Source organism: Hibiscus syriacus, unplaced genomic scaffold, assembly GCF_006381635.1.
Source record: "Hibiscus syriacus cultivar Baekdansim isolate YM2019G1 unplaced genomic scaffold, ASM638163v2 tig00117026_pilon, whole genome shotgun sequence".
NCBI lineage: Eukaryota > Viridiplantae > Streptophyta > Magnoliopsida > Malvales > Malvaceae > Hibiscus > Hibiscus syriacus.
In genome coordinates, this window is record NW_024063529.1 from 247,920 (window position 1) to 260,706 (window position 12,787).

Genomic DNA, 12,787 nt, shown 5'->3' on the forward strand with positions numbered 1-12,787 from the left:
TTCGTTTATTTGTTCGATTAAAGTTAAACGAACGAACATGAACATGTAGAAAAAGTCAAAATTTAGGGCGTTAAAAATCAAGAATGGGGGCGCAAATTCGGTGAATTGGGCATCGAATTTGGTACAATTAATTTTGTTGAAAATGGTAATGGAGAAATTAAATTTTAATCCCTACATACTTTAGGGTATTTACAAATTTAGTCCTTAAGCTTCAACTATAAATATCCTAACCCATTTAACTTCAAAATCATTCAAAATCATTTATTTCTCCCAATACTAAAGAGTTTAGAGAGTATTCTTGTGAGTTTAGAGAGTATATAGTTTATAGAAACCCTAAACCCTAAACCATAAACCATAAACCATAAACCATAAACCATAAACTTTAAACCATAAACACTAAGCCATAAACCCTAATATAAATAGACTAGCACTAATAGATATATATTTATAATAAAATAGCGGGTTTATAAATTGGGCCTATGTAAACTAATGTAAATGGACTATCACTATTGCAAATGGACTATCACTATTGCAAATGAACTTATTTTTGGATTTTATTATTACTTATTCATAACAACAAAATAAATGACTATTAATGTGAATTAACCTAACATGCAACTAAAATACTAATTATGCAAATGAAATTAATATGACATGTACTACTATTTATGAACTATATAATATGCAATGTGACATATTAATTATTTAACACATAATTAATCATGTTTTATATAATTTATATTTAAATAATTTTATTAATTTTATTAAATATTTTTATATAATATGTATGTATAAACCATGTATAGTATATATAAACTATATATATGTATAGTGTATATATATATATATAAACTATATAAAATAAATTACTTATATAGTTTATAGAAATACTATGTATAAACTATATAAAATAATAAAATATATAGTTTATAAAAACCCTAAACACTAAACCATAAAACATAATGCAAATGGACTAGTACTAATGCATATATATTTGTAATAAAAGAGCGAGCTTATGTATTGGGCATATGTAAACTAATGTATTGCCAAAATTATTTATATTAATAATGTAAAACATTAATATATATTACATAATAAATACTTTCATTATTAATATTATTTTTTATTTATATAAATTAAACTATATAATTTATATAAATTAAACTATATTAATTTTCCTTTGCATTATTAATCATGTGTTTTTCTATTTTACATTTAAATAATTTTATTAATTTTATTAAATAATTTTATATAATATGTCTATTTATTAATTTAATTATCATAATAAATATTTTATTATAACATTTAAAAAGTAATCATATTAATTTTTTAATTACATCATAAACTAAAAAACTCATAATTTTATTAAAATCTTATTATTTCGTCCATGGTAATATATAAGTTAGGTAAATATCAGATCAGGTCATTAACAAGTCGGATCATTTACAGGTCAGGTTAAAAACAGGTCAAGTTAAAAACATGTCAGGTTAAAATCAGGTCAGGTTGAAAACAGGTCGGGTAATACCAGTTATTTACCAGGTCAATCTCGGGTTCAGGTTCATATCAGTCGGATGCAGTTCGGGTTCGGGTATCATATTTTCGATTCAATTCGGGTTCAGGTCATTCTCAGGTCGGATGCAGGTCGGGTTCAGATCCACAATTTTCAGGTCCAAATCGGGTTCAGGTCAACACCAGTTTCGTCTCGAGTTGGTTTCAGATCGCTACAGTGCAGGTCAAAAACAGTTTTGACTCGGGTCGGTTTCAGTCAGTTTTGCAGGTCGGGTCAGCTTTTTATAGCCCTACCCGTACCCGACCCGAATACGAGTCCGAGGTGTCACATTGACCATTCAAAACGTTTACTTTGTCAAAATCTAATGAAATTCAGTTAGACATTTCCAATAAAACCCAAATAATTTCTATTGTATAAAACGTATGGTTTTACAAATTGATCAGAGCGCATCCAGTACAAATCTTTTATCTTACATGCCAACTACATTTATATGACAAAATACATATAATTTAAACTTATTTCTGATCTGAATTGTGGAAAGGAGAATCTGACATGTCTTGCTCCTCTAAACTTCTCTTCTCACTTCTGTAACCTACGTGTGAAACAATCACACGCTAAGTCTATGACTTAGTGAGGCATTACATTTATAAAAGAACTCTATTATTTAAACATGCAGGAACACATCATCTCATGATGTCATACCAAAACAATTTAACATTACATACAATGTAATATACACATATACATATCTCACACTATTTCCATTACTAACCTTATTCCACTATCCATATTCTTATCATTTATGTCTCATAATCATGTACTCATATATTCATTCTTTTAAGCCACATATGATTCAATTAATCAAGCAATATACACATCATCTCATATATCATATAATACAATTCATAACACAAAAGCATATACTTTACATGTAATATATATATTTATTGTTATCTCTTTGTTCGCCCATGTACATCTATGAGAACTGTAGATATGTGAGTCTATTGAGGTTGTGCACTATGCTGTCACCATAGCTCGTATGAGGTCCCACTAGGGGCTATGAGATTTGTCCCGAAGGATCACTGTATGTCCCGAAGGACCGCGTAAACCCTTAACTCTTGGCATGCCAACTATACCTATAGCTCTCGTATCATATAACATGGGCATTATTATTTATTATTTCATATCTTCACATGTACTTATCACTGCTCATATGATTTCATATGTATATATCACGTAACTTATAACACTTCTCTTGTGTTCCTATAACATGTATATCATTGTTATTTATTGTTCACATATGTTTTCTATAAATCACATAATACTCTTATATCCTTTTTCATATCATCTTGTGTTCACATATACTATATACATTCATCATGTATCATATAAACCTGTATTCACACATATCATTGAACATATGCAATAACCAATAACACACATGTATCATGTCAAACATATGCTCATATTAATGTGTTCATGCATTCTACTATAGGAAATAGACTTGTCACAAGTCTTATTTCCATTAAACATAACACACTGTCTAATATGCACTCACCTGAGCCTCACTAAGTTTCAATCCACTTTTATGATTTCCTTTCTTTCGATCGAATCTTGACTTGATAATTGTTACGGAACTTGTTCGTGCTCGATATCTATATAATCATACATTGATACATATCAGTATCCAATTGGTATATTCTAATCTATAATTTCTTAGACCAAAAGAAATGTCTATTTCAATTTCCCCTTGAAGTGCATCGATACATTCTACACTGCATCGATGCATTCTTTAACATGTGCATCGATGCACTACCCATGCATCGATACACCAATCACCTTCGATGTTTTCATTTTAAGGGTGTGCATCGATGCACTAACTACATTCGATGTTTCCATTTTTAATGGGTGCATCGATGCACTTCCTGTGCATCGATACACACTGAAAAATTTCTGGAAATAGCCTTGATGCATCGGTACACATTGAATGTGCATCGATGCACATAGCCCAGAATTCATTTTTATGCCCGAAAATCTACTCTTTTCAGCTTAATAACTTCATATATCATTTCCTTTCTTATTCTTAACTTACATACTCATATTCAAACTCATTTCTATTCATTAATCACCTCTTTAACATCAAAATCCTATTCTCCATATATAATTCAAGAATTACACTAAATTTTCAACATGTTCCAAATTCAATTCTATTGCTTCTAACTTCTTAATTAGACCCTTGACAAGTCAAATCCATCTTTAGAACTTCAAAAACCTTTCCATAACAAAAGTTCATTTCTACACCCTTTATATAATTTCCTTTTTAATTCTCTATTCTTGATGTTTAAAGCTTATATAAGCTTTCCTTAAACTTATATAATACTCAAAGAATCAAAATCAACTTATAAATCTAAGAATTAAATAGCTGAAATTAAACTCACCTTTAACTGAGGCTTACGGGGAGAAGAAGAAGCTGGAGAAGAAGACTCTGGATAGATTTCCTCATTTCCCACGTTTTTATATTCCTTAAAAAGAGAGAATAAAAATATTCTCTTAGAAAAGACCATAATACCCTTATTACTTTCCAGCTTTACTATTAATTCCATGAACTTTTTAACTTATTTCGAAATCAAACACATAGTTTTCAAAATTTACAATTTAGTCACTGACCCTGAATTTCAGGATATTACAGATTGAATCATGGATCTTGGATTCAGGGGCATCTTTCCACTCCACCCCATATCAAAAAATCATGGAAAACTATGTCAGTGGTGATTTTGGGAAGGTTCATATAGCTGATGATGAAACCTTAAAGATCGTCGGAAAAAGAGACATTTGATTAAAGTTTCCAAACCAGACCACCTGGAAGCTGAAAGGAGTGAGACATATTCCTGGCCTCAAAAGAAATTTGATTTCTGTAGGACAGCTTGATGGAGAAGGATATAGTACAACCTTTTCAGGCTGTGAATGGAAGATTACCAAATGAGCACTCGTTATTGTTCGTGGTAAGAGGACTGGTACTCTCTATGTAACCTTAAATTTAGAGAATATCATTGCAGTTGCAGATGCTGATGGAAAATCAAACCTATAACACCAAAGGCTTGGACATATGAGCGAGAAAGGGATGAAACTTTTTTGAAAAGGGAAGCTGCCGGATCTAAAGAATATAGATGCCAGACTATGTGAGAATTGCATCTTTGGCAAACAAAAGAAAGTCAATTTTTCAAATATTGGCAAGACACCCAAGGCTGAAAAGTTAGAGTTGGTTCATACTGATGTATGAGGACCATCTCCAGTTCCATCTCTTGTAGGCTCACTATATTATGTCACATTCATCGATGATTCTACAAGGAATATATGGGTTTATTTTCTGAAGAAGAAATCAGAAGTCTTTGATACCGTCAGAAAATGGAATGCCATGGTGGAAAATGAGATTGTTTTGAAAGTCAGGCGGTTGAGGTCTGATAATGGAGGAGAGTACAAAAATAGTAGATTTAGAGATTTCTGAGAAAATAATGGGATCAAGATGGAGACAATAGTTCCCATGACACCACAGTAGAATGACGTAGCAGAGCGCATGAACAGAACTCTGAATGAACATGCCAGAAGCATGCGGATACATACCGGCTTGCCCAAATTGCTATGGGCTGAAGCTATCAACACTGCAGCTTACCTGATCAACCGTGGGCCCTCTGTTCCCTTGGATGGTGGAATACCAGAGGAATTTTGGAGCAAGAAATAAATAAACCTTTCACACTTAAGAATGTTTGGTTACATTTCTTATGTGCACATAAATTCTACTGAAAGAAGTAAACTTGATGCCAAATCCAACAAATGTGCCTTTGTTGGTTATGGTGGTGATGAGTTCGGTTATCAGTTTTAGGGCTATGAAAATCTGAAGATCATCAGAAGCAAATATGTCATTTTCAATGAGAATGTGATGTACAAATACATGTCAACCATAGAATCAAGTAGCTCCAACACCGAAGCTGATACAAAGGAATTTGTTGAGTTTGAGGAGATTTCTGGAAATGATGTTCAGATCAGTCCTGAAGCAGTTCAAGAAGAACCAGGCAAACCAGAACTGAGACGTTCCTCCATAATTCCCAAACCAACCCAGTGTTGTTCTCCTTATTTGCACTACTTGTTGCTGACTGACAATGGTGAACCAGAGTGCTATGATGAAGCAATGCAGGTAGAGGATTCAGTCAAGTGAGAGTCTTCCATGAAAGATGAGATGGACTCGCCTATGTCAAATCAGACGTGGAAATTAGCTGAATTACCACCAGGCAAGAAAACACTCCATAGCAGGTGGATTTACAGGATCAAAAAAGAGCACGATGGGAGCAAACGCTACAAAGTAAGATTGGTTGTCAAAGGTTTTTAGCAAAAATAAAGTATTGACTACAATGAAATTTTCTCTCCAGTCGTGAAACTGTCTACAATCAGACTGGTGTTGAAAATTGTAGCTGCAGAGAATCTACATCTTGAGCAGTTAGATGTAAAGACAACTTTCCTTCATGGTGATTTGGAGGAAGAAATCTATATGAGGCAGCCAGAAAGCTTCATAGAGGCATGCAAGAAAAACTTGGTATGCAGGTTGAAGAAGAGCTTGTATGGTTTAAAACAAGTTCCTAGAAAGTGCTACAAGAAGTTCGATAGTTTCATGAGTAGCAGTGGTTTTACCAGATGCCAATCATATCATTGTTGCTACATCAAGAAGTTCGACAACAACTTCATATTTTATTGTTGTACGTTGATGACATGCTCGTTGCAGGCTCATACATGCAAGAGATTATAAACTTGAAGCAAAATTGTCTAAGCAGTTTGGAATGAAAGATCTGGGCGCTGCGAAACAGATTCTTGGGATGAAGATTAAGAGAGACACAAAGTCGGGGACTTTGATGTTATCACAGGCTGAGTACATCAACAAAGTACTCTCCAGGTTCAACGTGCAAGATGTTAAACCAGTAAGTACACCTTTAGGTGTTCATTTTAGACTCTCCAAAGAACAGTCACCAAAGACGGAACGTGCACACATGGTGAATGTGTCGTATGCCTCAGCAATTGGAAGTTTGATGTATGCCATGGTTTGTACTAGACCAGATATTGCTCATGCAGTGGGAGCTGTTAGCAGGTACATGAATAATCCGGGCAAGGTACACTGGGAAGCAATCAAATGGATCCTCAGATATCTCTGGGTTCACAAACAAAGCACTTTGTTTCAAAGATGGAGATACAATACTGACAGGCTATGTAGATGCTAACTTAGCCGGAAATGTTGACATCAAAAGAAACACTACAGGGTATGTCTATACTCTAGGAGGTACTGCAGTGAGTTGGGTTTCTCAACTACAGAAGATAGTTTCTCTCTGCACAACTGAAGCAGAATATGTCGTTGTTACGAAAGCCAGCAAGGAGATGATTTGGCTCCAAAGTTTCTTGAAAAAGTTAGGCAAAGAACAAGAAAACAATGTCTTGTATTGAAACAGTCAAAGTGTTATCCATCTAGCGAAGAATCCGTCTTTTCATTCCATGACGAAACACATGCAATTGCGATATCATTTTATCCGGTCTCTTCTAGAAGATAAGATTTTGAAACTTGAAAAGATTAGTGGAGCTCAAAATCCGATATACATATTAACAAAGACGGTGACTACAGACAAACTGAAGTTGTGTCCAGCTTCAGTTGGCATGCTAGAGTAACAAGACCAGAAATGCTGCTGCATTGATCGATGTGTGAAAACAGATTAAAATCAGTCTTCAAGTAGGAGATTGTTGGAAAAGTTAAAATTGAGAGGCGTTAAAAATCAAGAATGGGGGGCGCCGAATTCGGTGCAATTAATTTTGTTGAAAATGGTAATGGAGAAATTATATTTTAGCCCCTTCACACTTTAGGGTATTTATAAGTTTAGTCCTTAAGCTTCAACTATAAATATCATAACCCATTTAGCTTCAAAATCATCCAAAATCATTTTTTTCTCCTAATACTAAAGAGTTTAGAGAGTATTCTTGTGAGTTGTAAGTGTTTTGTAAACACCTGTAAATTTTCTCTCTTTAGTAAAAGATATGCAGCAGTCCGAAGACGTAGACATAATTGGTTGAACTCTGTTATCAATTTCGGGTATCATTTTTTGCTTTTATTTCGCATTCTCACTAATATAGTTTTAGGAAAATTACTCGTTTTAGGAAAATTACTCGTTTATTTCCTAACAGAACATACCTCATTCATGTTTGTTCGGTTCGTTTATAGTAAATCCAGAGAAGTTTTGGGACAACTTTTAAATTTGCCCTTTTTCTTCTTGCCGTAACCTCAGCTTTCTCCCCCCACACACTTTCGCCGTACACCATTCCTCGCTCCCCTCTTCAGTCGTTCTTTTCTTCTCTCTCTAACCTCATGTTTTTTGTTGATCTGCAACAAATTTCTTAAATCCCAAACTGGTTTACAGTAATCATCTCATTCACGCTAACAAAAAATATTGAGGAATTTAAACAAACAAGTTACGTGCACCTTTTTTCTTCAACAGCAGTGTAACCTTCAATGGGCTTACATTTCCATCCAAGAACCAAGCACCCTTTATCTTCAACGACAATGTAACCTTCAATAACCTTATTGTTCCTATGAAATTGCTTGGCTCGACTCATCAACCTCAACGGTGTAGCTTGAAACCCTACTCGACTTATTTGTGTAGATAAAAACATAATGGATTGTCATTCGATTACTTTAAAACCCACAAATTAAAACGATAAAATAGCCCAACCCAACACCAACAATCCCATGATTTTCCAATTTTTCAACCCCACCGCACTTGGCCCTTCTCCAGTGAGAACTGACGACTGAAGCCGCTGTTCCTCTCCGTTTCTCTCCAGCTTCTTCTCTGTTCCGTCTCTTCAAGGTTCCTTTCCAAACCCAAGCTATAAAATGTAACAAATTTTAATAATTTCTGGGTCTTTCTCTTTTCTTTTTTATATTTTCCCCAAAATCCATAATCCATGTTAGCTTGTTTAAATTAATTAGTGGAAATTGTGGTTATGATTTTCTTTCTGCTCCTTGTATGCTGAGTAATGTTAAAAGTTTCGATTTTTAGCTATGATTTCCTATCTGTTGGTTATTATATGCATTAATGTTCACATGTTTTCTGCTGTAGTTTTTTTCACCTGCACCGTTTTCACATACATTGTTCGCAGTAAATAATGCTAATGGGGTTTGCTTTGAGGCGGCGATCGATATCGACTTTGTCTCACCTCTGCCAAAGAATCAAGCAAACAGGTCAGCTTCCCAGAACCCTTTTCTGCTGATTAAATCTATCTTTTATGTGTTTGATGGTTTCATTTGATGAAATGTGTGAAACTAATTTTGATGAACAGATAATGAGATAGTACAAATGTTCCGATTGCCTAGTCTCGAGAACGAAGTGCCAGACTTGGCTTTTAAGCGGAATTTACCGAAGAAGAACCCTTATGCTCGGACATTGGACAAGAGATTTATTAGAATTTTGAAAATATTTAAGTGGGGGCCTGATGCAGAGAAGGCATTGGAAGTGCTAAAGTTGAAGGTGGACCAACGGTTGGTTTGTGAGGTTTTGGCTATAGATGTAGAGATTAATGTTAAGATCCAGTTCTTCAAGTGGGCCGGGAAAAGAAAGAATTTTGAAAATGACTCTACGACATACTTGGCTTTGATTCATTGTTTAGATGAAGCGGGACTTATTGGCGAAATGTGGAAAACCATCCAAGACATGGTTCGGAGCACATGTGTTATCAGTCCCGCTGAATTGTCCGAGATTGTGAGAATATTAGGCAAGGGTAAAATGGTGAACAAGGCTCTCTCCGTGTTTTATCAGATTAAAAGCCGCAAGTGCCAGCCGACAGCTAGTACTTACAATGCTATAATCCTGATGTTGATGCAAGAAGGGCACCACGAAAAAGTTCACGAGCTCTATAATGAGATGTGTAATGAGGGTAACTGTTTACCGGACACAGTAACATACAGTGCGCTTATGTCCACTTTCGGTAAGTTAGGCCGTTATGATTCCGCCATTAGATTGTTTCAGGAAATGAAGGAGAGTGGATTGCAGCCTACACCAAAGATATATACAACCTTAATTGAAATCTATTTTAAGCTAGATAAGACCGAGGCAGCTTTGTGTCTAGTGCAGGAGATGACAGGAAATGGCTGTAGCCCTACTGTTCACTTACACAGAGTTGATAAAGGGGCTCGGAAAAGCCGGAAGGGTAGAAGATGCCTATGGAATATTCATGAGCATGTTAAAAGAAGGTGGTAGGCCTGATGTTGTGCTTATTAACAACATGATTAACATTTTGGGCAAAGTGGGTCGACTAGAAGATGCTCTTAAGGTTTTTAATGAAATGAAGTCTTGGCAATGTGTACCAAATGTTGTAACATATAACACTGTAATTAAAGCTTTATTTGACTACAAAGCCCCGATTTCCGAGGCATCTTCGTGGTTTGAGAAGATGAAGTCCGATGGTGTTGTTCCCAGTTCATATTCGTATTCCATCCTTATTGATGGCCTCTGCAAGGCAAGCAGAGTCGAGAAAGCTTTGTTACTCCTTGAAGAGATGGATGAAAAAGGTTTTCCTCCTTGTCCGGCTGCATATTGTAGCCTGATCAACAGTCTAGGAAAGGCAAAACGATATGAAGCTGCAAATGAGTTATTTCAGGAATTGAAAGAGAATTGTGGAAGTTCAAGTGCTCGGCTTTATGCCGTGATGATAAAACTTTTCGGAAAGTGCGGTAATCTGAGTAAGGCTGTTGATCTATTCAATGAGATGAAGAAGCTGGGATGCAATCCTGATGTTTATACTTACAATGCACTCATGTCGGGGATGGTAAGAGCAGGCATGATAGATGAAGCTCAATCCTTACTGAGAACTATGGAAGAAAACAGTTGCGTCCCGGACTTGAATTCTCATAACATCATTCTAAATGGCTTAGCTAGGACAGGTGGCCCAAACCGGGCAATCGAAATGCTTACAAAGATGAAGAATTCAAAGATTAAACCGGATGTGGTATCGTATAGTACTGTTCTTGGCTCTCTCAGTCGAGCTGGTATGTTTGAAGAGGCTGCGAAGTTAATGAAGGAGATGAAAGCTAGAGGTTTTGAATACGATATCATCACCTACTCATCAATACTCGAGCCAGTTGGCAAGGTTGATGAAGATCTTAGTCCTACTTTCTGACGGAGTCCTGATCTTTAGGTATGATAATGACATCAGTCATATTGCTCTTGAACTTGTATGATGATTCCATCGTTGGATAACTGACAGATCATTTTGTTCGAAACTAACTTTAATTATCGAATCAAGAAAACCACGTTTAGTCCAACAAATTTGCCAAAATATATCGAATACGAATTATCACAAACTGCTACTTAGTATGACTTGCATTAATTAGCCGATCTTAAGAACATAGTATTTACTGAAGATATGCTTGACAAGGAAACGAGTGACTGATGCTGTTCTGTACCTGCACAAACTGTTTATGCTTTTATACGCTCTCTTAGATCAACCAGTCGATATTTGACATTTCGGTGTCCACTCCTCCCCTTCATAACAGTCGCTAACAGTTGACATCGATCCATCCATTTGTTAGCGACCAAAGGTTCATTCCACTTTACTGCTTTTGTGCCTGCGGGTTTAATGCTTGTGGCCGAGTTTTAGTTCATAATTCTTATTGGGAATGTATCCGAAGCCGTTTTCGTTTTTGTGTTGGTTTTTATGCTCGATTCTGTTTGTTTTGCATGTTCAGGGTCCCTAGAAGTTAAAAGAAAACAAAATTCAAGTGGCAGAGTTAGCTTCTTCAAATATGCAAGATGATGTAGAGCTGTCAGCAAATTTGCTGAAACATCGTCTTACATACTATACTAATCCAACAATTTATCCGTCTCGAATGGACTGGGAACTGGGTTATTTTGGGTTTTCTTCATAGAGGCTGCAAAGCTCTCTCCTTCCTATACTTCTTCAACGTATACAACCGGTTCTGACTATGAGTGTCCTTTCAGTCTTTGAAACCTCTGAAACGTTCTCTGGAACTTCTTGCCATTCCTCGGACCGGAGAGACCGACTCATTAAAGTTGATGCTATGGTTTTGTGAAATTGATTTCAGCATTGAGAATGCACACTTCCTGCAGATTTGAACTACTCAATGATCGAAATGTAAATTACCTTTTTTTTTCAAGATACTATTCTTGAATATGGATCTCTGATTCGTGATCGTCAGATTTTAACAGTCACATCAAGAAACTATTGTTTTGATCATATTATATGTTATGATAAAGATTCGTTTATATTATTACGTTATTTATATTTTAAAGATCAATGTTATAATTAAATAGACAGATATTTGGTCTAAATCTAATGGTATATATAGTAATTTACTCTTAAAATTATTTGGTAATGAATTAATTTTTTTTGATTTGAATGGTAAGAAAATTCACTCTTTCCATGTCAGACAATTTGTCAGTTACTATATATATGCAGTCTAGTTTATCTGAACAATTAAAATTCGTAGCAGCATTAAGAAATTACAGACATGGAGTCGAGCAGAGTCAAAGGAATGAGCTGCAACTCGACGGTTGCAATGGCGGTGCTGCTGCTAGTGCTTTTGTTAGCCGCAGAGCCGGCAAGTGCGAAGTTAAATGTATTATGCTTCGGTTCCTGCTTGTTCCATTGCAGTTCGGAATGGTTCTTTCAATGCGTCAAACGATGCCACAGGGAATGCTCTTCCTATGCCACTGCGACGGATAGACGTGGAGGGATTGTGGATGATGAATTAATCAGATATTGATTTTTCATGACGACTGAAGAATGAAAATGATGATATTAATAAATTATGTATTTTCTGTTTTTTTTCCTACTGTGATTAACAGAGGAGGTCCACTACTTTGATCTCAATAAAATACAATTCAATCTCTGAATATTTATTTTAAATTACTCAAATTTAATTCATATAATGTAAATAATCATAAAATATGAAAATGTCTGTATAAGATTTAGAAGTATGGACCTAAGATTGAAGGTTGAAGCACATGGATTTATACGAGAGCTTGGCTCTCGCACCTGAAGCATCCATCGAGCAATGGACATTCATATCTTTTTACACCTGCCTTTGCAAAATAAATCGTCATAGATTTCAATCCACATAGCATGAACGAGCTGCACCTTCCTAGGGTCTATGATACATAAAGATGGGGGTGTAGATGATGACGTTACACACCGTATAAAGGCGGAATGACTAAAGTGGAGGGCTGCTACTGG

The 12,787-nt window shown here is 35.5% G+C and overlaps 1 protein-coding gene across 1 annotated transcript; it reads left to right on the forward strand.

The window, feature by feature from the left end:
- Positions 1-8,305: 8,305 nt before the first annotated feature.
- LOC120196066 (pentatricopeptide repeat-containing protein At3g16010-like) lies at positions 8,306-11,582 on the forward strand. The gene is given in 5 exon segments (XM_039197957.1): positions 8,306-8,403; positions 8,657-8,777; positions 8,876-9,698; positions 9,700-10,729; positions 11,280-11,582. Coding segments are annotated over 3 exon segments (1,911 nt in total). The 5' UTR covers positions 8,306-8,403; positions 8,657-8,701; the 3' UTR covers positions 10,712-10,729; positions 11,280-11,582.
- Positions 11,583-12,787: the final 1,205 nt, after the last annotated feature.